General features: G+C 41.2%; 1 protein-coding gene across 1 annotated transcript in view; it reads right to left on the bottom strand.

Moving 5' to 3' along the window:
• The window catches only part of cpa6 (carboxypeptidase A6), a 157,021-nt gene extending 133,327 nt beyond the window's left edge, over positions 1-23,694 (bottom strand). The window contains exons 1-3 of the mRNA XM_020522354.2: positions 23,460-23,694; positions 14,554-14,629; positions 4,102-4,226 (exon numbers count right to left, since the gene is read on the bottom strand). Coding sequence (XP_020377943.2) covers positions 4,102-4,226; positions 14,554-14,629; positions 23,460-23,566 — 308 coding nt within the window. The 5' untranslated portion in view covers positions 23,567-23,694. The remainder of the gene's footprint in view (positions 1-4,101; positions 4,227-14,553; positions 14,630-23,459) is intronic.
• Between the last annotated feature and the right edge of the window lie 3,720 nt (positions 23,695-27,414).

Raw genomic sequence — 27,414 nt, 5'->3', positions numbered from 1 at the left:
CTCCAGCTGTCCTTGGGGTATAGGGACACTTAGGGACATTGTTAGGGGGTTCCAGGATTTTGACCAAGGGTAAATGAAGGAATTGCGATACCAATCCTAGTCAGGGTGGTGTGTGACTTGTAGGTGGTGCATTCCGATGCCTCTGTCGTAGTCCGTGTTCTTTTAGGTGGTAGAGGTATGGAATTTGAAGGTGCTGTCAAATAAGCTAATGAATTACTGCAGTGTATCTTATATATGGTAACAGCCTGCTGTCACTGTATGTGGGTATTGAAGGCAATGAATGTTGAAGGTGTTGGCTGGGTGCCAATCAAATGGACTACTATATCCTGGATGGTGTCATGCTTCTTGAGTGTTTTTGGAGCTATGCCCATCCAGGCAAGTGGAGGGTATTCCTTCACAGTCCTGACTTGTGCCTTGCAGACAGGCTTTGGGGAGTTGGGAGATGAGTTCTCACTGCTGGATTCTACCCCTCTTGTAGCCACAGTATTTCTACAGCTGGTGCACTTCTGTTTCTGTTTCATGGTAATTCCCAGGAGCTTGACAGTGGGACATTCAGTGACAGATTCAGCAAAGGTAAACCCATTAAATATCGAGGGTGATGGTCAGATCCTCTCTTGCACTTAATAAATGGCATAAATGTTACTTGATACTTGACAACCAAAGCCTGGATATTGTTCAGGTCTTTCTGCATTTTGACACTGACACTATCTGAGCAGTCATGGATGGAGCTGAATGTTGAACAATCTTCAGTCAACATTCCCACTTCTGACTTTATGATAAAGGTTGAGCTGAGGACACTACCTTGAGAAACTCTTGCAGAGATGTCCTGGAGTTGAGATGACTGACCACCAACAACTACAACCATCTTCCTATGTGCCAGGTAAGATACCAGCCAGTGGAGATTTTGCCTCCCCGATACTTATTGATTCTAGTTTTGGTACGTTCCTTGATGCCACACTTGGTAGAATGCAGCCTTAATGTTGAGGGCTGTCACTCTCCCCTCACCTCTGGAATTCAGCTCTTTTGTCCATGTATGAACGAAGCCTGTAATGAGTTTAGGAGCTGAGTGGCCCTGGCAGAATCCAAACTGGGCATCACTGAGCAGGTTATTGCTGAGCAGGTGCTGCTTGATAGCACTGTTGATGACACCTTCCATCACTTTACTGATGATCGAGAGTACACTGATGGGGCGGTAATTGGTCAGGTTGGATTTGTCCTTTCTTTTGTGTACAGGACATACCTGGGCAATTTTCCACAATGTCAGGTAGATGCCAACTTTGTAACTGTACTGGAAGAGCTTGGCTAGGGGAGCAGCAAACTCTGGAGAACAATATTGTTGTCGGAATTTTGTTGGGGCCATAGCCTTTGCAGTATCCAGTGCTGCCAGCTGTTTCTTGATTTCATGTGGAGTGAATTGAATTGGCTGAAAATTGGCATCTGTAATGTTAGAAATCTCTGGAGGTGGCTAAGATGGTCATCCTTTTGACATTCCTGGCTGAAAGTTGTTTCAGATGCTTCTGCATTATCTTTTGCACTGATGAACTGGGCTCCTCCATCATTGAGGGTGGGGTAGTTTTGGAGATTCCTCCTCCAGCCTCAAGTCGTAGGAGTAGACGTAGACTATTCAACCTAACTCCGTTATTCATTGAGATCATGGCTGATCTGATAATCCTTACCTCCACTTTCCTGCCTTTTCCTCATAACCCTCAATTCCCTTAATGACCAAAAAAAACTATCCATCTCAGATTTGAATATAATTAATGATTTAGCTTCTGTGATTTACAACTCCCGCAAGAAGAAATTACTCCTCAGCTTTCTCTCAAATGTGCAGCCCCTTATTCTGAGATTATACCCTTTGGTCTTCAACTTTCCCACAGGGAGAGGCCATCTTTCAGCATCTACCTGGTCTAGTCCTCTAAGAATCTTATGTGTTTCACCAAAATTGCTTCTCATTCTTCTAAATTCCAATTAGTACAGTGCGAACCTACTCATATGACAGTCCCTCCATATCTGGGATCAGCCTAGTGAACTTTCTCTGGCCTGCCTCTAATGCCAATACATCTTTCCTTAGATGGGGGGCCTAAAACTGTTCACAGTATTCCAGCTGTGGTCTGACTAATGCCTTATATAGTTTTAGCAAACCCCTCCCCCTGCCTTTTATACTCCATTCTTTTTGAAATAAAGGCAATCATTCCATTTGCCTTCCCTATTGCCCACTGAACTTGGGTGCTAGATTTTTGTGATTTCTGCACAGGGACTGCCAAATCCTCTGTTCTGTGGCTTTCTGCAGTCTTTCTCCATTTAAATAATAGTCAGCACCTCTATTCTTCGTGCTAATGTGTATAAGCTCACATTTTCCCACACTATTTTCCATCTGCCAAGTTTTATCCCCACTTGATTGACCTGTCTGTATCTCTGTGCAGACTCTTTGTGTCATCCTCTTTGTTGACCTTCACTCTGCTATATCACCATAGAGTCATACAGAAAAGACCCTTCATTGCAACACTGGTGTTCCCAATGCCACTTTTATAGCCCTGATGCACTGGTTGATGCACTGATGAGTGTGGTTGCCCGTTATCCACTGAACTCAACTGTGTTTTAGACATTTTATTTTTCTTAAACCACCATGACACTTTTAAAAAATGGCCTTGCCTAAATAAATCCAGATACTGCTCTGTAGTCTCTTAGTTTTCTAAATAGATAAACATCAGAAAATTAAACATTTTTTAAAATATAAATACAAAATCATGGAATTGTGTTATGGAATGCTATAATTTGTTCAATTGATTTTTGCATTAGTTGTCATTTTGTACTTACATGTATGAAGTTTAGTTCTTATAGTATTGTCACCACTAAACTAGCAGAGGTAACTTTTAATGCTATGGACAAAAATGAACACAATGCCGAAAGCAAAAACATTAGGAGAGGTGACCGAAAGGTTCTGGTAGATCTGGACCAACTAAGCACTGCTCCACTAAATGGAGAAATTAAGGCATTTGAGAAAAATGGGTGTGCAGTAAACTTTGGTATAGACCGCAGGCGGAAGAAGCAGCACACAGAGCAAAACAAAAATGACAATCATAGGATCTCACCTGTGACTGACTGTTTGCAACTATTCCAGTGCTGTACAGTGGGAGAAAACTCAAATGGAAATCGGATTCAAATGTGGAGTTGCAGAATGCACACTGAAGAACTTTGGAAAGGAAAGTGAAGTTGAAGATGGCGCAGTAGTTGGCAAGGATAGAGGGGGCTGAGGATTATTTTTCATAGAGGTTGTGCTGATAACAATTATGAAAGGATAGGGTCAGTAGGGGACGAAGTGATGCCATCAAGGTCATGGTAATTCAGGGTCCCAGACTAATGTTCTATGGACATGGGTTAGAACCCCACCATGGCAGATGGTGAAATATGAATCCAATAAAAATCCAGAATAGTTAGTCCAATGGCATTCATTGAACTGCTGTCAATTGTCATTAGAATCTTTCTGGTTCACTAATTGTCTTTGAGGGAAGAAAATCTTCTGCACTTACCTGGTCTGGCCTACCTATGTGACTCCAGACTCACAGTAATGTGGCTGGCTCCCACCTACTCTCTAAAAGGGCGTAGCAAGCCACCCATTTCAAAGGCAATTTGACATCCACATCCCATGAAGAGATAAAAAGAACGGAATGAACCATGAACCGTGTCAACTATTATGGGGGCTAAGAAGAAGATGGGATAGAACAGTTTAGTGGAAATGGGAGTAAAGTGTGTGGACATTGGGTACTTTCTACTCTGCCACTGAATAATAGGTCCACAGTATTGTGTACTATCTCCCCTCCAGTACGATCAGAATTTCATCAGTGTTCCATAGGAAATGAGAGATATTCTATGGAGGGACAAACCAGACTGGTCAATCCTTCTTGGGTTTTGATTACAAAGCCACATTGGGATAAATGTGAGAGCAAATTAACCTGCCCCACCAGAGCAAATCCTAAAGCTGACAAGTACAAAATAATTTATTCAGCCATTATGTTACTGAGTTTGATGTTCGCAATGTTGAAATGAAATAAAAATACCAAAGAGGAATGTGCAGGTTTAAAAGGTAAATTGTAAACTTACTTAAAGTCAATTCCAGTTTGTAGAAGTGACTGAAAGAATTTTTCAGACCAGCTTCTGGGCACATGTATATCTACAAGAACACCAGGTTTAACAGAAAGAATACTGCTGGGCTGCCAGAAATCCACCTGCGGGCAGAAAACAGTCTGTAACTTCTTATGTATTTTGGTTCAAATTTTAAAGTGATGCTCAGTTATATAATAGCTCTTGTGATGTATAAATGTATGATAATTCATTCGCTGATACCTAAAATGCATGAAGTGAGCATTTCTGAAATAGATTGACAATTCTAGAAGAATCATGTCCATGGGAAAAATAAGCTTCACTTTAACATCCATCCTTTTAACTTCTGTGGCCACTTGTACATTATTATATACATGCCAATTACTATTTCTATTCCCTAACTGGTAAGACTCCTTTCCTTTCCCCTGTTAGCTTTTTAAAATCTACTTTAATTTAAACTGGCAATGACAATAACTTCAGATCTAACAGGAGTTACCAATCACAACAGTGTGACCAATAGACTATCAATGAGATGCATTCAGAGCTGCAACGCTTCGTTAAAATGTTTGTTCCTGCTCATCAGCACTATTACATTAAGCAGTACAGAGATTTCCTCCATTATTTCAAATGTGCAAGACAATAACACAGTCAATATTGGTGATACTGGATTTGATTTCAGACATGACTGTGTCGTGATCCCAGCTGATGGTACTATTGTACAAGTCAGATCCCAGATTGACACTTGGCTTGATAGACCATTAGTTTTATTTGTGTAATTTGTTTACCATTCTGGTCAGTCACTGAACATGTTCCCAAGAGGCTGCCAAGGTACTTTTAAGAAAATAACAAACTTTTACCCAAAAGAATATGAAAAGGCTAAATATACATTGTTAATAATTTGAAACTATATTATCTTAAACAGCAAAAAGAATAACATAACGTTTTCCTTCGCAGACACTCAACCTCAGTGAAGAATCACAACTACTTTCATGCTTGAATTTCTTACCTTGTTGACAAGGTTTATTAAAAACTCTTAAATTTAAGAAATAAATGAAAAAACACAAAATTGTGTTAAAATGTAAGATTTTTTTAACATATGCTTATATGTCCTTGCAAATGCAAATAATAGCTGGGGATTGGACAGTTCATCATTTTGTCTTCTGAAAGGAAGATTACATTTTAAAATTCAGCCTCTACCTATTCTTTGCCTTTCATTAGATGGGGATCTGAATGATGAATAAAGTTTTGTTATCTGTCAGAATAAAATTCTTGTCAACATTTGTCTCACTGGATTAGAATACAGCTGCTACTCAGAAATGAAAGGAGCTAGCTGACTTTATGAATCCTGAGTTTGCTGATCATTGTTTCTGCCAGCACAATAGTGCTGGTACAGTAACAACCCAGCGAAATCTTGCTGTTATGAAAAGGGAGCTCATATTGTTTGAACATCAGCTTGAATGTTTTCTTCTGTGAGAAGAAAATCACAAATTTTTCTTATCCTTTTGGCAGATGGTGAGGAGGAGCAGGAAGGCAGAAGGTAGGGGCAGGAAAGATGTTTGATAAACTGGTCACTCAGTCTGCATTTGGTGTTGTGGATGTGAAGGAGACCGCACTTTGAGCAATGAATGCAGTTGACCAGACTGAAAGAAGTACGAGTAAAACATGGCCTCGCCTGAAAGGTGTGACTGGGGTTTTGGATGGTGAGGAGATAGGAGGTGAACGGGCTGGTGTTGAACTTCCCGCAATTGCATGGGAAGGTGCCATGGTGGAGTGAGGAAGCATTAGGAGTGATGGAGGAATGGACTAGTGTGTTATCAAAGGAACGGTCCCTATGGATTTACGACAGTGGGGGAGACAGTGTGCTTGCTGATGGCATCCTGCTGGAGGTGGCAGAAATGGTGGAGAATGTGGAGACTGGTGGGGTGGAATGTGAGGATACTGAAGCACCCACCCCCTCCCCCCCACCAACTGGAGTACATTCTCCACCTATGCCACCTTCAGTGCTTCCTGCAATTGGTGCTTGTCATAGAGGAGTCATAGAGTTGGAACTCATTCATCAGCCAAGGGGAGCAGTAGATGTTAACCAGCAGGAAGCTTGTTTTTCTATGACTTGATGCTATGAACACCATGGGGTACAGAATCAATGTTGAACTGCTAGGGAAACTCTCTCACAACTATACATCACTGTGTCACCACCTCTGTTGGTGATGGTGTTGTCTGGGACACTCTGTAAAGTAAGTCTCCACGACTAGTCTTTTGAGATTCCACACCCAATTTTGGTACACACACCCATATGTCACTAAGGAGGATTTGGCAGGGTGGATGGGGGCTGTGCTTTGCTATTTTCCAGTGCCTAATTGGTACCAGGTAGTCCATTCCTTTTTTCCTTTCTAGTGGTTGATACAACTGGCATGTTGGGCCATTTCAGAGAGCAGCTAAGAGTCAGCTATATTGCTGTGGGTCTTGAGTTACATGTAGGCCAGACCAGGTAAGGACTGCAGTTTGGGATTTTATGATTATGGACAATGGTCATTATTAGATTTTTATTGAAGTCGAATTCATCTGCCATGTTGGTGTTTGAACATTAACTTGTTCTCTAAGTTACTAGGCCATCACCTCACCCTTAAAGTTAACCTGTATTATTTCTGTGATCACTAAATGAAAGCATATGCAACTGTTCGTTAAAAAATGATTTCACATATTAAGACAAGACTTGATAGATAATAAGACTGACTTATTAATAAGATAATTAAGACTGCTCCTACAGGATTCTGGAAAATATAAATATCAACAATTAAAAAGTTCAGTGATATTAGTTCCTGGCCCAGTTACCTAACAGGTTGCTGTTACAATGCTATACAATAGAAATTTGTATGGTCATGTTGCAACAGCACTTCAAAATACTTCAGAATTGTCCAGAAACAAAAGTATGAAATATAATTCTCATGCACATACTAAAGGCTGATTGACAGTCAAAAGAGGTTTTTCCAGTTTCGAGATATGAGGTACATATCCAAGTAGGGGAAAATGTTTCAACAAAATTATAGTGAAAGATGTGCAGTAGCCAAATCAAACTGAGATATTGCCCATTATGCATCGAGGAGGGTTACACTATGATAGTTTTTAACTGACTCCTTTCACAACTACAATGCACTGAATCTTCTGAGGGGAGTGCTGAGGAATAACTTTTATCAGGTTGCTATTCCGCTGTGCCCTGGAGCTGTACATTTCTAGATTTCAAAATTGGGCCTTTTCAGGCATACAGTTTCCAACTGTTCTGGGATCACAGCACTGGATCATTATTGCAGACCAAGGCACACCCCCTTGGTATGATACTAACTGATGTACTCTGGGGTTCACAAGCCCCAGAGCCACTTTGACAAGTTAACTGAGGGGACAAGGCTTGTCTGCTTGGGGCGCTGGCATGCATATGGAGGGAACTGGTAGATGTTAGGGCAGATAAAGTGAGGGCAGGCTGTTGGGCAGAAAGTAGCTGGCATGAGAGGGTAGCAGGGCAGAAGTGGGAGCGTGCATGGTGAATGTGAGGAAGTGGGCATCAGGCTGGAAGGAGGCAAGTATGTGAGTGGACAACTTAGTGGGGTGAAGTGAGTAAAGGGGCAGTAGGAGAGTGGAACAGATGGTACATGCATGTGAGGACATCATGTTGAGCGTTAGGCAGTGCACAGCACCTCAGGAAGGCACAAGAAAAATTTGTGTGAGCATGTTTTGGTGGGAGGTAAGTGGCTGGGATAGATCAGAGTTGGGGTGTGTCACTGGTGACTGTGTTGGACTGGGTTCAGTTTTATGGTTGCTCAGGTATTAACACTTTTATGGCGAGCTATCAAAGTAAATGAGCTGGAACCCTTTAAAGTTACCAAAATCAAAACAGATTGCTAAATGCAGCTTCTTTAAAGACAATCAGCATGGACACAAGAGAAAATCATGTTCAACTAATTTTCTGGATGTTCTTGAAGAGATAACACAGAGTGCTCAGCAATACTATTGATTTGCTGAACAAGGTCCTTCAAAAGGCATTTGAGATGATGCCACACAACAGACCTATGAGTAAAGTTATAGCTTATACCACAAAAAGGGATATTAGCAACATGGAAATGAAAGTTTGGCATTTGTTGCTAAATGAATGGAGTATTAAAGTCGTGAAATGTTGCTGCAACTGTACAAGCATTAGTGAGACTGTACCTATACAGTTTTGGTTCCCTTACTTGAGGAAGGATGTATTTGCATCAGAGGCAGCTCAGAGAAAGTTCATTAGATTGATTACAGAGGTAAGAGATTTGTCTTATGAACAGAGATTGAGCAGTTTAGGCTGATATTCTCCGGAGTTTAGAAGAATGAGAGGAGATCTAATTGAGGTATGTAAGTTGCTAAAGGGGATTGACAAAGTAGACGCAGAGAAGATGTTTCCTCATGTGTGGAAATCTAGAATGAGAGCCATAGTTTTAGAATAAGGGGTAGCAGATTAAAAACAGACATGAAGACTTCTCTCAAAGGGTCATGAATTTATGGAATTCACTCCCACAGAGTGCGGTGGATGCTGGGACATTGAGTAAACTTAAGGAGGAGATAGACAGATTTGTAATAAGTAATGGGTTGATGGGTTATGGGGAGCAGGCAGGAGGGTGGAGTTGAGGCTGAGATGAGATCAGCCACCATTGTATTGAATGGTGGAATGGGTTTGAGTTGTTGAGTAGTCTACTCGTGCTCCTAGTTCTGATGAAATTGGCTGAGTGGCAGGAAACAGAGTCGTGCTTAATGGATGTGTCTCATTGTGGAGAAAACTAAGCGTCAGTAATGAGACTAATTCTTTTCCTCATGTGTATCGGTGACCAAGATCTCAGTGTTCAGGTGGTGTTTGAGAATAAAATGAACCTTGGAAGCGCTGTGAAGAGTGATGAGTATAGTGTGAAACTTCAAAAGATTACAGACAAATTGGTGGAATGGGCGGTCAGGTGGCAGATGAAGGTCAATGTAGAGAATTGTGAGGCAATTCATTTTGATAGGAAGAACATGAATGGACAATATAAAATAAAAGGACACAACTCTAAAACAATTACAGGGGCAGCACCACCTTGGTGTACACGCGCATGAAGCAGGAAAAGTTGAGTGAGCAGTTAATAAAGCGTACTGATTCCAAATCTTTACTAATTGGGTCATAGAAGAACAAATTCAAGGAGATTATCTTGAACTGTATAAACCACGGGTTCTGCCTCACCTGGAGTATTGCATCCAGTTCTGAATGCCGTAATCCAGGAAAGATGGTGTGAAGGCATTGAAGAGTATTTTTCTGAGTGGCAGCCAGTGACTTCTGGGATTTAGCAGGATATTCAGAATATATATTAATGACTTAGTCGAGGAATCTCAGTGTCATATCTTCAAGTTTGCAAGTGACATAAAACTGGGTGGGAGGGTGAACTGTGAGGAGGTTGCAGAGCTGCCTCAGTGTGATTTGGACAAGTTGAGTGAGTGAGCATGGGAGATGAAGCCTAATGGGGATAAATGTAAGATTATCCACTTTGGTAACAAAAGCAGGAAGGCAGATTATTTTCTGAATAGTAATGGGAAACAGGAGGTACAATGAAATCTGGGTGTCCTTGTAAACCAGTCAGTGAAAGGAAGCATGCACCTGTAGCAGCCAATGAAGAAGGCAAATGGTACATTGTCCTTCATAGCAGGAAGATTTGAGTACAGAAGCAGGGATGTCTTGCTGCAACAGGGTCTTTATAGGACCACACTTGGAATACTGTGTGCAGTTTTGGTCTCCTTATCCAAGGAAGTATATCCTGGGCTATGGAGGGAGTGCAACAAAGGTTTACTGGAGATTAGAAGAATGAGGGGGATCCCACAGAAACCTAAAAAAGTTCTAACAAGGTTAGATGGGGTAGACTCGGGAAAAATATTCCCAATGACCAGGGAGTCTGGAAGCAGGGAAGAGCCACACTCTGTGGATACAGGGTGAGCCATTTAGGACTGAGATAAGTGGAAATTTTTTCATCCAAAGATGGTGAGTCTGTGGAGTTCTCTGCCACGAGAAACAGTGGAGAGCTAAACATTGAATGTTTTCAAGGAGTTAACTATCGTTCTTAGGGCTAAAGCGATCAAAGGGTATGGGGAGAAAACAAGTGCATGGGATTGAGTTGGATGATCAATCACAATCACATTGAATGGTGGAACAGGCTCAAAGTGCTGAATGGCCTACTCCTGCTCCTATTTTCTATGTTTCTAATAAGCTGTACTGCACGAAGGAATGCCTTCAGTGAGAAATGGACAGGGGCTATCCCACACCCATGAAGGGTTTGATTTGTCCATCAGGAAGACAAATGTCATGATCCAGGATATTGCCATACCACCATCTATCAATATTGGCGATGGGTATTGTTGCTTGTTGATAGCTTCACACATCTGGGATCTAGAATGACCGACAATGAGTCATTTGATGCGGAAATCAACAGATACAAATTTCAAAGAGGCTGATTAAAGGAATGTTCAACCGTAACCCGGCCAAGTGCACTGAACAGTGAGTCTATAAAGCCAACATCCTCCAGCTACTCTTCTGGGTTAGCATATGTTGTCCAGGTCTTGCCATGCAAGGGAGAAGGCTGAATTGAGGTTCTTATATTCTGATAAATAGTTTCCACCTTCGCTGTCTCAGATGTATCATTGGCAGCACTTGACAGAATAAGGTCACCAAGTCAGAGGTCCTGAAGCATACTAATTCCATCAGCATACATTCACTGCTGAGCTAACACTGTCTGTACTGTCATGGCTAGCCCATGTTCACTGGATAATAAGAACCTTATATCCAAAGACCCTCTGTATGGTGAGCTCATGGGTGTCCATACCTCCACAAAAATGATACTTGTAAGTGTTTTAACTTCATTCACGGGAACATAGGCTAAGCTAGCATTTATTGTCCATCCCTAATTGCCCTGGAGAAGGTGGTGAGCTGCCTTCATGAACCACTGCAGATATGATAATAATGGACATTGACACTGACCTCAGTGAGTTTGTTGACTGTGACATCTGGAGGCTGACTGTTTGGATGGGCTTTGGAAGTTGGAAGCAAAAGCAAAATGTTCAGCTGGCTCAGAAGAGGACCCAGAGAAAAAAAGACCAAAAACTTGTGGACCTTCTAAGCCCACTGTTGTCCTCTGGAGCAAATATACTACAGACTGCCCAGCAGAGTTAGCTGAGTAATTCTTAACATTTGCTTAAAATATCGGTATAATTGCAGCTGTGACCTACTGCTGAATGGTTATGCATACTAAACCTTCAAGGGGCTTCAAGGTTGTACAAGTATTCACATGGAGCAACACAGCTGCAATGAAACACTGTGTCACAAACTTGGGGCAGTGATGTGGGAAAGTGCAAAGTTATGCACTTTGGTAGGGAGAATAGAGATTATATATGGACTATTTTCTTAATGGGGAAAAGCTTTGGAAATCTGAAGCACAAAGGGACTTGGGAGCCCTAGTTCAGGATTCTGTAAAGGGTGACATGCAGGTTCAGTTGGCAGCTATGAAGGCAAATGCAATGTTAGCATTCATTTCAAGAGGGCTAGAATACAAGAGCAAAGATGTACTGCTGAGGCTGTATAAGGCTCTGGCCAGACCGCATTTAGAATATTCTGAGCAGTTTTGGGCCCATATCAATGGAAGGATAGGTATGGCATTGGAAAGGGTCCAGAGATTTACAAGAATAATCCCAGTATGGAAGGGCTTGTCAAATGAGGAGCGGTTAAGGTCATTCAATGGAGTTTAGAAGGATGAAGAGGGGATCCGATTGAAACTTACAGAATACTGAGAGACCTGGATAGAAAGGATATGGAGATGTTTCTATTAGTAGGAGAGACTAGCACTTGAAGGCACAGCCTGACCCAGGATTGCCACTGGGGTTAAAACAGTCTTTGCCATCTGGAGGAATGCACATCACTCTAGGAAACAATTAACTTCTCCATTCTGCCAGCATTCTAACCAGCATCTTCCCTCCAATATCTCACACTCACTCTATCTCTGCTACTGCATCACCAAGGCTCACAATCTACCATTCTCACTATCACTTGCAACATATTCACTCATGCACTGTCAGCCACTCCAAACCACAACACCACTAACAACACGTGCCCTCTGCGCTGCCAACTCACTCGCTTGGGACACCTCCCTATCTGTATCAAACCTAACAGCTGTGTCATACACTTCCTCTCTTATTCCCTGCCTGTGTCTCTCTCTCTGCTTCCAGGAGAAAAGTAGTCCCTATAGGGGCAGAAAGACTCAATATTGGGAATGGGCAGTCTGACATTCAGGTCCTCATTCATTGTGTGGAGAACCTCCTAATTCACAGCTCAGAGTTGCTGACTGACTGTACCCAAGCTGCCCTTTGACTCACTGAGCTGGTGCCTCTTGAATGAAGATGATCGCCCTGACCTGACTGAGGCCTGCTAACAACAACTAACTTCCCTTCCATCTGATTCTGCCACAAATCTTGCCGTAGCCTACATCACTCATACCCCTAAAAGATTCTGCCAAAGAATATATTCCTTCTAAAAAAAATTGTTGTCCTTTTGATGTTCATTCTCAACCTATTTCTAAATTTCTAGATTTTACTTGATCCATGATATTCTGTCAGGCCTTTTCAGATTCTAGAGGTGGTGACTCCAAATTTAACCACTGGATGCACATCTAATTCTATGTGTACCTGTTCTGTGCACAGATTGAATAATTTTAGCAACAATAATTTAAAACTATCTTATGCCCTTCTTCTAATCAGATGCTCACTATTTGGTTCCTAACTATTAAATCAGTTAAAAGACAGGATTTTTTTTTAAATTGGTAAACCTGCATGCATTTATCAGGATTTTTGAATAAAGCTATTCTGCGTTATTGTTACACACCTCCAGAGTAAGTGGGACTTAAATCTGGGCCTCTTGCTCAGAGGTAGGGACAATACCATTGCAGTACAAGAGTATACCTGTATTTATAGGTTTGGGCTAATCAGTGTTGTTATGAAGCTGCTTTAGGCTTTGAAGCTGTGGTAGTGTCCGTCATGTCAGTGAAGGTAAGTAAACAAAAAACAAGAAGGAATTGTAAAATGATTTTCAAACATATTTTAACTTGAATTTTTATTTTAATTATATAAAAAAATCACTAACATTTCTTATCATCACCTTCAGATAGCATACCCCTGCATCTATGGCCTACAATACTTCTTACATAGAACATAGAACATAGAACAGTACAGCACAGTACAGTACAGTACAGGCCCTTCAGCCCACAATGGTGTGCCAAACTATTATCCTACTAAGATCAAACTATCCTGCACACCCTACATTTTACTACCCTCCATGTGCCTATCCCACAGTCGCTTAAAAGACTCTAAAGTATCTGACTCCATTACCACTGTCGGCAGCGCATTCCACACCCCACCACTCTCTGTGTGAAGAACCTACCTCTGGCATCTCCCCTATACCTTTCTCCAATCGCCTTAAAGTTATGCCCCCTCGTAATAGTCATTTCTGCCCTGGGAAAAGGTCTCTGACTATCTACTCTATCTATGCGTCTCATCATTACCTGTGGACCTAATTTCAAGATGCCTGTTGCAGTCAATATTTGTCCCTTTGGCTAATTATTTCTTTCCCAGGATGGATGTGGCTGGGTTGAAATATAATTCTTCCTCCTCCATGCATTACAACATTTAAGGATATGGGACAAGTGCAGGAAATTGGGATTAACACACTTTTACTGGTAGTTATGTCGGTGCAGACTCGATGGGCCGAAGGGCCTTTTCTGAGCTGTATGAATTGATGAATTCAGCAAGTGCTTTTATTAACTGTGGTGCTTGTGTCTGCAGTGACAGAACTTGGAAGTGTACCACTCCTGCCTTTTATGCTTTGATCTGTTTTCCCCTACTTTCTCCCATCTTTATCTTTCTGCACCCTTGTTCCCCCTTACCTATTATCCTAACTCCCGCCACTTTGGTTTTTTTGATCCTCAGTTTGTCTGCTGATTTACAAATATTACTCTCAACCTCTAGCCCTTCATGGCCTGATAGCAGCACTGGGTCTCAGCCATTAGGTATTCACTAACGATAAAAAACTCAAAAAGCATCTAAATATAGAAGCAGAATGCATGACTTCAAAAAGGGGGACTAAAATACATCTACACCCTGTCCCTATTATCTCCTGTCATTTAACCCTGCTTTAATCTATTTGGTCTCAACTCCCAGTGAACATTGCAATAGATTATTGATAACCATGTTTCACATGTTTTATGTTGAATTTTCTTAAGTATATATTATGTACACAAGTTTATTTTTATTGCCATGAAAAGTTGTCTGTTAGCTGATTACTCAAATTGGTAAAAGAAGTTCAATACAAATATCAAAAGATTCTTTCTGTTTCAGGATTTATTGAAATATATCTGAAAAATTAGCTCTTACCTTGACGAGTTCATGGATATTTTTTAATGCGTCCACTTCTCGTTCGGTTTTTGGAAGTAATCGAATTACTTGATCTCTAGATTTTATAAAAGGAAAATTTATGTTGTTGGAAATTGTAAGTAGGCAGTATATCATAAAACAGGAGCATACAGATTCATAGAACATAGCAGCAGGAGTAGGCCATTCAGCCCCTCAAGCCTGCTCCGCTATTCAATATGATCATGGCTGATCATTGAGCTCAACATCCTCATTCCATCCTCCTCCATGTCTCTTCATGCCTTTAGCCACAAGAACTATATCTACCTCCTTCTTGAAAACACAATGTTTTGGCCTCAACCACTTTTTGAATCGCACAGACTCACCGCTCCCTGGGTGAAGAAATTTCTCTTATTCTAACATTGCTGAGTATGCTTCACTTTTTAAACTATGTTTTGATTTACAATTTCTACTGCTCAATATAAGGTAGATAGTAATCCTCATGACAAAAAAAAATCCTGTAGCATACGTCTATTTACCACATTGCAGTTATTTATTTTGATCTCTCAGAGTGTGAACTGTTTCTGGAGATTATAACATCAAACTGGAGTGACAATGTGGGTACGAATCATTCAGACTGGATTTCTGCCCAGAATGGCCGCTTCCATTGAGAATCATGGAAAACGCAGGAAGCGCTTAAAAGAAAGAAAAGATTACCTCCTTATGATAATCATGATGCCCATTTTTTTAACAACACGAGTTTGCCGGTATGATCCACACAAAATGGGCATCCATGATTCTGAGGATGCGATAACCTTGATTTACAAGGACAGAGAAAAGACGAATACTGTATTTGAAGATGACTTTGTAAACACTCCAGTACATTTTCTGAAAAAAGAATGTTGCCCACTTTGGCATTCCTTTGCAAAAGGTTTTGTGCACTTGTCATTTTTGCTATGCCTTAATAAATTTGGACCTTGAATTTTGTTATAAATTGTATTCTTGGACGAAGAGGAGGATCAGCATCAGAATATGTCAGACAGATGAGACTGCATAACAGTTATGCACTGACTCATATGCAAAAGGAGAGCACATAAACTGACTTATTCCATGAACTCCATATCCTAAGGCTCTCAATTAATAAGGAAATACATGGCAGAATTACACTCCGTGCTACCTGACTGGCATCCAAACTGCAAGACAAGTACAACATTGTGAGATGCTGGGAAAGGCATGTGAGCTTTTCATTCCAAGCTTCAGTCATGTTTAAGACATGTCACTAAATCTCTCTTATTGAGACTATTCCCTGAAATGCTAAATAGGGCAATGCTTTTCATATCTATCTCATGCTTTATGGAAATTATGACTTCAAACATTGTTTGTCCCTTAGTAAAAGGATCCATCTATCTCATGCTTTATGGAAATTATGACTTCAAACATTGTTTGTCCCTTAGTAAAAGGATCAAAGGATATAAGGAGAAAATAGGAGAAAAGGGTTGAAAATCAGCAATGATTCATAGAATCCCTACAGTGTGGAAGTAGGCCATTTGGCCCATTGACCCCCTTGAAGGGCATCCCACCCAGACCCACTCTATCCCTGTAACTCTGTGTTTCCCCTGGTTAATCCACGTAAACTGCACACCCTTGGCAATTTAGCATGGTCAATCCATCTAACCTGCAAATCTTTGGACTGTGAGAGGAAACTGGAGCACCCAGAGGAAACCTGCACAGACACAGGGAGAACGTGCAAACTCCATACAGTTAGTCTCCTGAGGCAGGAATTGAACCTCGGTCCCTGGTGCTGTGAGGCAGTGGTGCTAACCACTGAGCCACTGTGCTGCCCCCAATGGGAATGGGAAGCAGACTCGATGGGCCAAAAGGCCAACTTCTGCTCCTCTATCTTTTGGCCTTATTTTCTTCTTTGTATACTTTCTAAAGCAATGGAATGTAAAAGTGGGTATGGACCACTTGTCCTTGATTTGGGTCCACAATGCTCACTTCCATGGGCATTGTGAAAAATGCAGGAAGCATTTACAAGAAAGGGTAGATCTATCTTTTACATGCATAGGGTGATGGATGCCTGGAAGGTGCGGCTGGGGAGGTGGTAGACGCAGACACAATAGCAACTTTTAAGGTGTACTTAGACAGACACATGAACAGGCGGGAAACAGAGGAATGTGAACCATGTGCAGGTAGATGGGATTATTTTAGAATGGCATCATGGTTGCACACACCTAGTGGGCTGACGGGCCTGTTCCTGTGCTGTACTGTTCTATGTTCTATATTCTGTATCTTCCATGAAATTGAAGATTTATTGGAAGATGCTCCATTATCTACTCCTGAATTAGTCTTCATGACTTCATATTGTATTGCAATTCACTTCACTTTTGCCTGCAATTTCTTGCCCTTCTCTTCCTTCATTCTGGAAAAAGATCACCAGTAAGGATGTTGTGAAATTTGAAAGGGTTCAGAAAAGATTTACAAGGATGTTGCCAGGGTTGGAGGGTTTGAGCTATAGGGAGAGGCTGAATAGGCTGGGGACACTTTCCCCTGGGGCATTGGAGGCTGAGAGGTGACCTTATAGAGGTTTATAAAATCATGCAGGTAATGGATAGGGTGAAAAGACAAGATCTTTTCCCTGGAGTAGGGGAGACCAAAACTAGATGGCATAGGTTTAAGGTGAGAGGGGAAAGATTTAAAAGGGACCTAAGGGACAACTTTTTCATTCAGAGGGTGGTGAGTGTATGGAATGAGCTGCCAGAGGAAGTGGTGGAGGCTGGTAAAATTACAACATTTAAAAGGCATCTGGATGGATATATGAATAGCAAGGATCTAGAGGGATATGGGCCAAATACTGGCAAATGGGACTAGATTTATTTAGGATATCTGGTTGGCATGGACGAGTTGGACTGGAGGGTCTGTTTCTGTGCTGTACGACGCTGTGACTCTAGCTAAGAATGTTTGCCTTCTATGTAGTCAGTTATTTAACTGGATGCTGCAATTTAATCTAAAGTGATTAGGTGTGACATGTTTTTATTGCATTCTGCAGAATAACAGGAAAGGGCAGGGTAAATAAAGATAAACTGTTTCAAATGATGGGGATTCTACAACTAAGAGGAATGTCTGAGAATGAGGACCAGGCCATACAGGAGAGATATTAGGAGGCATTTTTACTCAAAAGGGCAGGTAGATGTTTAGAATGCTCTTTCAGAAATGACAATGATGCCAAATCTCTTGTTTACTTTAAATGTGAGATTGACAAATTTTTGCGCAGCAAAGATATTAAGCGATATGGGTGAAAGGCAGGAATATAGAGTTAGAACACAGCTCAGCCATAATCTCACTGAATGGTGGGACAGGTTCAAGGGCCTGGGTGATGCACCCTCTAGCTTGTTTACCCACAGGCCTATTGAGGCCCATAACTGCCCAATCACTGTGGACAGAGATTGTCAATCTGTCTCACTGGTATGATATGCTGGGCACTGGAAGATGGGTGAGTGAGAAAGTCATTGTTTGTTACCCAACTGGTGAAAAAGTGTAAGTACATCCTTTTGGTGGGCTTTGTGTGTACACCTGTGGCATCAATCCCTTAAAATCGATTGTGCTTCCCTGCCTGGACTTCAAAACCCAACACCCTTCTGTTCTCCCTAAGGTGCAGGGTCCATCCCCCTACCCTGTCCCAAAAGCCCAGGACTTACCCATCTCGGGCATCTGGAACATTTCTCTATGGAGATGCTTGCAATCCCAGTAGCTCCCACTTCTGCTGCTGGAAATGCAAAGGCTGTTGGTCAATCAGATTGCTTGGCAGTTTTTGAGGGTGGGATTTCTGTATATTGAGTGGCAGAAGTCTGACTCTCAGCTTGTTAAGGCTTCTCGCGGTGTGTTGACACCTCAGGGCAGCATCTTCCAGGAAAATGTGAGGGATATAGCAGTTATTTGGGCAGGTTTTAACTGTTAGATGTCTGCCAAAGAGATAACAGTGCCATTTTGGCAATTACGCCACAGTTTTTCACACCTGGCTAGAAATCAAACAATCAAGTTTAGCAGCTTGACTTTGATTCTGCCACTGCTCTGTTCTACTAGGTTTGCCAAATTAAAATTTGTCCTGTCTGCTGAAGTTTAAGAACAGGCAGAAAATTTGCTGCTTCACATTTGGATTGAAAATTATTTCTACCATAAATGCACGCCCTATGCAGCTATGCCTAAAACATTCCACGCTAACCAAGAACTCTGTTTATACTGATACCACTTATTTACTGAATCGAACACATCCTACAGTAAATTTCAGTTAAGTCTCTAACATAAATACAGATGATGCCAACTTTAGTTCATCTTATTTTGAGAAATTCAAATATTCACACAATGAACTTAGATCAAGCTTATTGAAAAAATTGAAAATTATTCCATAACACAATAAATACAGCCCTCCATGCTTTATAGAACAAAATGTGGGGTGCTACAAGTAAATTTGCTTTGAGCATAACCGTTAACAGCAACACTCAACCAGTTTTAATTTTAATTTGATTTCCTCTGCGATCCCATGTAAGTCACTTTAGCATGAATACAAAATTCCTTTTGTTTCTTCAAAATTTCTGGCTTCAAACACACCTGAACTTCCTACATATATCCAATTGTGAAAAGAGAAAAAACAGATGACATTCATCTGGGTGCATAGTTTGGAATTATGAGATGCAAATTGGTCTTTTCTCTTTGAAAATCTTGGTATGCATATACAAAATATTTTGTTTTCCTTTCAGGTTTCCAGCCATTGTGTTTTTGTTGCTTTGTAAGCAACAGAACTTTTATTCTAAATATACATTGCTGTTTTTATGTTAAAAAAAAAGGCCGAATGATGGGATATCCACAACATCTCTCTGGAGGAGACAATTTCAAAGATGTAAAACCTGTTAAGTGAAGAAATTCTTCATTTCACCATTAATTTATTACACCCTTCTCCTGAGATTGTGCCTGTTTTCCAGATTCACCTGGCCAGAAAAAGAATCCCTCAAAATCTCCTCAACAAGTCCTTTAAAACACAATCAGTTCTCATTGATCTAAACTCAAGAGAATACAGACAATTACCTGATAGACACAATCATAATTTATGAAACACCGTTAGTCACAACGGAACAGAGAGGGAAGCTACCAAGTGCGTAATTTACATTTTTTTTCAATGGAGAAAAGCAAATCATTACTTTCTTTTGGCTTCCTCTGACCTAGATAACTATCTTCTCTAAAAAAATGAAATTTGGGTTTTACAAACCTCTGTCAATCTATACAAACATCACTCATCAGCAACTGAACACTAACTGACCTCAGGATGTATCTAATTACCAGAAATTAGGCTGCAGTCTTACAAAAGGGATCAAGTTAAAATAGGGTCATCTTAGCAGCCCATATCTTTCCACGGTATAGTTCCTCTTTTAAAAACTTGTTATTGTCTAACATTGAGTACTGTTGTAACAAGTTAATTGTAATGTGTCTCTTACAGTGGAATGAAGTCTCTGATTTACTGATTTATGATTACAGAATTGAAGGGCCAGAAAGGCCAGATGCACCCATTCAGGCAATTGGAGAATATTCTATCACCCTCCTGGCTTGTGCCTTATAGATGGGGAGTCAAGGTGTGAGTTACTTATCAGAAATCTAGCCTGCACTTGGAGCCACGATACTTATGTAGTTGGTCTAGTTCAGTTTCAGGTCAATGATAACCCAAGAATGTTGATAGTGAGGGGAATTCAGTGACGGTGATGTCTTTCAATGTCAGGGATGATGGTTACGCTTTCTCTTTTTGGAGGTGGGCATTGCCTGGTTCTTGTTTGGCATGAATGTTTCTTGCCACTTATCAGCACAAGCCTGAACATTGTCCAGGCCTTGCTGTATATAAGCACAGATGGCTTCAGTGTTTTAGAAGTCACAAATAGTGCTGAACATTATCTTATAATTAAACATCCCCACATCTGCCATTGGTGAAGGAACTGAAAATGCTTGAGCCTGGGGTACTACCCTGGGGCATTTCTGTTGTGATGCCCTGGAAATGAGATGATTGACATCCAATAACCATAGCCATCATGCTAAATATGATTCAAAGCAGTGGAGAGTTTGACCCCAAATTCCCATAGACTCCAGTTTTGCACAGGCTCCGTGAGAGGAGAAAGATTTAAAAGGGACCTAAGGGACAACTTTTTCATGCAGAGGTTGGTATGTGTTTGGAATGAGCTGCCAGAGGAGGTTATGGAGGCTGGTACAATTACAACATTTAAAAGGTATCTTGATGGGTACATGAATAGGAAGGGTTAGGAGGGACATGGGCCAAATGCTGGCAAATGGGGCTACATTAATTTAATATATCTGGTTGGCATGGACGTGTTGGACCGAAAGATCTGTCTCCATGCTGTACAACGCTATGACTTTGAGCGAATCAGATTGGCTAACAGCTGGCAACGGTGATGCTGGGGACTATAGGAGGAGCCAGAGATGGTGCATCCACTCAGCGCTTGGCTGAAGGTGGATGCAAGTACTTCAACCTGGTGTTTTGCACTGATATGCTGGGCTCCCCCATCATTAAAGATGAGGATATTTGTGGAGCATGTTCTTCCTGCTGATTGTTTAACTGCTTGGCAACATTCACCGTAGGATTGAAGAACATAGATCTGACCGTTGGTTATGGGATGACTTAGTTCTATCTATCTCGTGCTGCCTCTGCTGCTTTGCACCCAAGTAGTCTTGAGTTGTGGCATAAACAGGCATGTCTGGTTCTACCTTCCTATTTTATTCATTGAACCAGTGTTGATTTCCTGACTTGGTGTCAATGCTAGAACGGGGCATATGTTGAGCCACAAGGTCATAGATTGTAGTTGAACTCAGTTCTGTTACTGTTGATGGCCCACAGCATCTCATGGATGCCCAGGTTTGAGTTGCTCCATCTGTTCAAAGTCTATCCCATTCAGCACAGTGATATTGCCACACAACCACAATGAAGGGCATTCTCAATGCGCAGATGTGACTTCATTTCCACAAAGACTGTGCAGTGGTCTCCCTAGACAGTACCATCACGGGTAGATGCAGTTCAAACAGGTAGATTGATGAGGACGAGGTCAAGTATTTCCCTTGTTGGATCACTCACCAACTGGCCCAGACCAATTCAAACAGTTATGTACTTTAGGACTCAATCAGCTCAATCAGTAGTGATGCTACCAAACCAAACTCAGTGATTGACATTGAGGTTCCACACTGAGAGTACATTCTGTTACCTTGCCACATTCAGTGCATCTTCACATTAGTGTTCACCACCCCGCGCAACTCTTACTCTATCCCAAACGAGTATCACAATTCAATTACCTCTTGAGGTCTGCTTTGCTGGTAGGACATAGCCAGAGATGATGATTATGGAATCTGTGACATTGTCTATAGGGTATGATTCTGTGAGTATTACAATGTCAGCCATCAGGCTTGACTGTGGAATGGCTTTTCCAACTTTGGCACAAGCCCCCAGATGTTCATAAAGAGGATTTATCCATAGTATCCCTTAACCTCTGTTTGATCTTTGTCACACATTTAATCTACAATCGCAGAGCTTTTTTAAAATCAACCATCCATTTTATGTCTAAATTATTTTGTATGAAATTGTGGTTTTCTATTTTTGTTTCAATTAAGTTTAAATTAAATTATTGAATTATTGAATTGCCAAGATTGGAAATAAAACTTTACACACAATTTTACAGAAACTGTAATCCAAGCATATTTGTCACCAAATAACTAAATTAGGCTCAAAATGTTTGTCAAAGACTAACTGAGCTTTTCAATTGACTTGGAATATTAATGATCTTTGGGACAATAGTGATTTCAATTATATTTGGGTAATTGCTGTTTATCACTTGATCTCAATTGCAATCAATAGTGTACAATGAAGATGCATATTTATTATGTCTGTGTTCTTATAAACTGGAATGGTATTCTGTAGCTCAGTTAGCTGGACAGCTGGTTTAGCAATGCAGATTGATGCAGTTTGTATTCAATTCTTGCACCTAATGAGGTCACCATGAAGTACTCTCCTTTCCTTCTCAATCTCTCCCCTCACCTGTGGTGTGGTGATCCCCAGGTTAAACCACCACCAGTCATCTCTATGAAATGAGAGATCAGTCCTATGGTCTGGTCAGACTCTGGTGCCTTTTAAAAATTGCAATATGTAAATATTAGACACTTTTCTTACATATTCCCCAACTTGTAACACATGAAATCAAATGTATTTGTATAACTGCATTCCTCACTCATCATTATGTGAGGTATACAAACGTTTGTTGTTTAATTAGTTATTTAATAAGTTGCTTATTTTTGTAGCAGTGTAAATAACATGGTGGGGATGCATTTCTGCTACTCCTCAGTTTTTAGGCTGATTAATTTCAGAGATACAAGAGTAGCAAAACATCCCTGCCTATAATGCTAGTGATCTCAAGTAGTTTCAAATATTTATTGCTGAACCAAACAGCACCAAATTGTGAAAAACTACTTCACAAAGCCAACCATAGGAAGATACCCTCAATTTTAAACTCATAATTTGATTGAAATTAAAAACTCAAATAACTTTCTCACAATTTATGACAACATCCAAACTTATAGATCAGGTTTCCGACTTAATGGCACTTCCCAAGCATAAAATTTAAATGACACGTCTTAATTTATATTTCCATCAGTGACCAGGCATGTTTTCACAGATTTGTCACATACAGACTGTCATGAAAAAAAAATCCTTCCAAAAATTCAGTTACAATTTAAAATACTTATTGGTGTTAGCACATAGAACACAATAAATTCAGCAAATCAAAAAGACAGCACCTCGCCACCAACTTCTCTAGGGTAATTCGGAATAGCCAGTAACTACTGTAGAACCCTGAACGACAATTCAACAACACTCAAAATAAAATACTTACCCATCATACCGATTGTTGTACAGCAGGCCTTGTACACTTCTTCGAACGAAAATAATAAGTGAAGCGAATATCAGAGAAGCTGCTAGAATTCGTGCATTTCCTTCCATGGTGAAGGCCTGGGGGATAAAGGAGTTTTAAATCTAAATATTAATCGCCCTAATATTTAGATTTCAGCGGGGCCTTTTTCCCACTTGATTTCTGAGGTCAATTTTGCAGCTGGAGGTAGCGATGACAAAGAATGTCTTCAGCACTGAGCAGCAGTAACTTGTGAACTCCATCCAAGTTGGCAGCAGGATGTGAAAGCAGTGGGGGCTGGTTCCAACGGTGTGGAGCAGGAGGCGAGCGGCTCCTGTGGAGGGAAGAAGTGACACTGGGGCTGTGTGTAGGGAAGGGTGCCAAAGAGATGTGCGAGGGAGGAGAACTCATTCACACAGACACAGAGAGTGGGAGAGGAGGCTGTCCTGCTGACCGGGCGACCTCAGACCTAGAGCTAATATGCAGCAGAAATCATGTCCGGGATGATGGAGAATGATTAAAGTCGTTTTACTGATTTGGTTATTTCTGCTGGAGCACACCCACGGTCAGTAAAAGTAGTCCAATTCTTCGTTGAAAGCTACTACTATTTTGCCCGTCAACCTTTGGACAAAGAACACTTTAAACATCTTTCATTTCATGTCTAGTACTTGAACTGTTTTACGTCGAATCAGTATTTCACTACAGACGCTTCGCGTGATCTTGTCAAATTATTTTGGGAGCAAGATTTGAGTAAAGGCCTCCACTGATTTAATTTGAGCCATGCTAACATGGCAGGAGGCTACTCGGCCCATCGGGTCCATGTTGGGTAGGTGTGGATCAATCCAGCCAACCCCTTTCTTCTGCTCTATAGTCCATGGCCACGTAAGTTTATTTCCCTTAAGTGCCCATGAAATCACCGAATTAGCTAACTCTTCCCAAAACCGTGGACAAAGCAATTTCACAAAAACACATTGGCATGTGTAATTTCAAAAGCGACTTCTTGAATTCTCTTTTAACCATACTTCACTTGTCACCTCTTCAATAAACGCAGATGGAGTTCAACGGCAGGAAGTGTGAGGTCAAACATTTTGGACTTAAGTGTGACCGGTGTATTTTCTAAAAGTTTTAAGTTAGGATCCGTGGATAATCTATAATTTTTTAAATTCTTTTGCAGGATGTGGGTGTCACTGTCTGGCCAGCATTTATTGCCTGTCCCTAGTTGCTCTTGAGAAGATGGTGGTGAGCTGCCTTCCTCAACCACTACGGTGTGTGATTGAGGGATACCAGTGTGGAAAATGTAAGAAAAAATAAAAATAATTTAACAGATAATTTAATTAACACAGTGGTGGGTGCCTGGAACGCACTGCCAGGGGTAGTAGTGGAGGTAGATCTGAAAGGGGGTTTAAGGGGCTTTTAGATAAGCTCATGAAAACACAAGAAATGGAGGGATATGGACCATGGGCAAGGAGAAGGGATTGATTTAATTTGGCGTCATGCTCGGCGCAAAATCGTGGGCTGAAGGGTATGTTCCTGTGCTGTACTGTTCTATGACTCATAAAATGTTGTAATTTATTTGACGGGAGTCTGAAATACAAACAGGTGAATGTTATTCTACAGTTACATGAAGTGGACTGGGGTGGACAAGGTCAGAAACCACACAACACCAAGTTATAGTCCAACAGATTTATTTGAAAGCTTTTTGAGCCTCACTCCTTCTTCAGGTATTAGTGAGAGAGGTAGTATCAGACACAACATTTATAAGTAAAAGATCAAAGGGTCACACCACTGATGAGGAGGTATTAAACAAACCTAAGATGCTGTTAAATCTTTAATCAGTTAGAAGCTTTTAATTGATTAATATGTATATGTAAATCCCTGAATTTGGGATGATTTCTGATAGTTACATGAACTTCTGGTTCAAACTCATTCAGAGGACTATGCTGAGTTAGAGGCATTGTATTTCAGGAAGAATGTATGTTGCTGGAGGGGTGCTGTGAAATTGAGCAGCAATATACCTGCAGCTGAAATGATGAAATCACAAACAGGCTTGTATTTCCTTGAATATAAATTATCGAGGCAAGATCTAGTTCAGCTGTTTTCTGAGCATTAAAGAAGATAGGAAAGAGAAAGGCAGAAACTATTTTCTGTGATGTTCAGATGAAGTTGCAAAACCTTCAAATTAAAACAAGGCTATCAGGGAGACATGGCAGCGAGCACTTCCCCACACAATGGGTCACATGAAAATTTAGAACTGTCTTCCCCAAAAAAAAATTGGTGGGGCTAGATACATTGTAAGTACAACTGAGGGTGATAGATTTTAATTCAGCAGGGAAATGTTAAAGATGTCAGAACAAAGATTGGTTCAATAAATATCTGGAATTAAGAGTCTAATGATGACCGTGAATCCATTGTCGATTGTTGGAAAAACCCATCTGGTTCACTAGTGTCCTTTAGGGAAGGAAACTGCCATCATTACCTGGTCTGGCCTACGTGTGACTCCAGACCCACAGCAATGTGGTTGACTCTGAACTGCCCTCTGGACAATTAGGAATGGGCAATAAATGCTAGACAACAAGGTGCAGGGCTGGGTGCACACAGCAGGCCAAACAGCATCATAGGAGCAGAGAGGCTGACGTTTCGGGCCTAGACCCTTCTTCAGAAAAGGCAATAAATGCTGCCTGGTCAGTGATGCCCTCATCTCATGAACGAATAAAGGAAAAAAAAGTAAGTTACAGATTCACCATAATCAAATTGATTGCACAGCAAGCTAATGGTGATAATTCTTGTGTTTGTAGTCATGAATGCTGACTACGGCTGAGGAAAAGTTTTGCCTACACTGATGGCCATTGTTTATGTGTGACTAGTGAGTCTCATGCTGCCTTCACCTGCTCAGGTTTCAACAAGAGCCATTGAATAACAATCAGTATCCGGAAACTAGATTCATTTACTTCTGCAGCTTTCAGGCATTGAGTGCAATTGTAAAAGACTTACTAGTAAGCTGGCAGAGTAGGAATTGAAAAAGAAGTCGTTCCATCTGTAGTTTTGAGTTATGATCTGGGCTTTGCATTTATTTACTGAACCATCAGGGGGAGTAATGTTTCCTGTTCAGATGAGTGATCGAACATTTAAGATCATCAGTTTCTCCTGCTTTCTGAAATTTTGCAATGTTTCAGCAAATTTCAGATGCTTGAAAATTAGATCCTGCTATAATTTTAAAGTTCTGTTTTACTAATAACTGGAATAATCTTTGTCTTCAGTTCTCTGCCTGAAAGCAGGGACAACCCACAATGCAGTGGTGTATGGTGGAGATGGAACTAGTTCTTCAATGGACCCCAGCTAGAAAATTGATTGAACCCCATGCTGTTGGAACCTTTTATTTCAAAAATACACTTTATTTGTAAAAATCTTTATATATATACATAGTCATAAACACAGAGATAGTAGGAACTGCAGATGCTGGAGAATCTGAGATAACAAGGTGTAGAGCTGGATGAACACAGCAGGCCAAGCAGCATCAGAGGAGGATGATGCGTTGGATCCGGAGGTTGGTGGGGTGGTACGTGGGGACGAAGGGGATTCAGTTTTGGTTGTTATTGCGGGGAGGGGGTGTGAGAGATGAGTTGCGGGAAATGCGGGAGACGCGGTCGAGGGCGTTCTCGACCACTGAGGGGGGGAAATTCCGGTCCTTGAAAAACGAGGGCATCTGAGGTGTACGGGAGTGGAATGCCTCATCCTGGGAGCAGATGCGGCGGAGGCGAAGGAATTGGGAATAGGAGATGGCATTTTTGCAGGAAGGTGGGTGGGAGGAGGTGTATTCTAGGTAGCTGTGGGAGTCGGTGGGCTCTCCTTCCTGGGCCTCTCTGCCTCCATCTCTGGCAACCACCTAGAAACTGATATCCATTCTCCTTCCTGGACCTCTCTGTCTCCATCTCCGGCAACC

The sequence above is a fragment of the Rhincodon typus genome, chromosome 4 (assembly GCF_021869965.1).
Source record: "Rhincodon typus isolate 14 chromosome 4, sRhiTyp1.1, whole genome shotgun sequence".
In the NCBI taxonomy this organism is placed as follows: domain Eukaryota; kingdom Metazoa; phylum Chordata; class Chondrichthyes; order Orectolobiformes; family Rhincodontidae; genus Rhincodon; species Rhincodon typus.
Note: the sequence above shows the minus strand (reverse complement) of the source record. Positions and strands in the feature narration are given on the sequence as shown.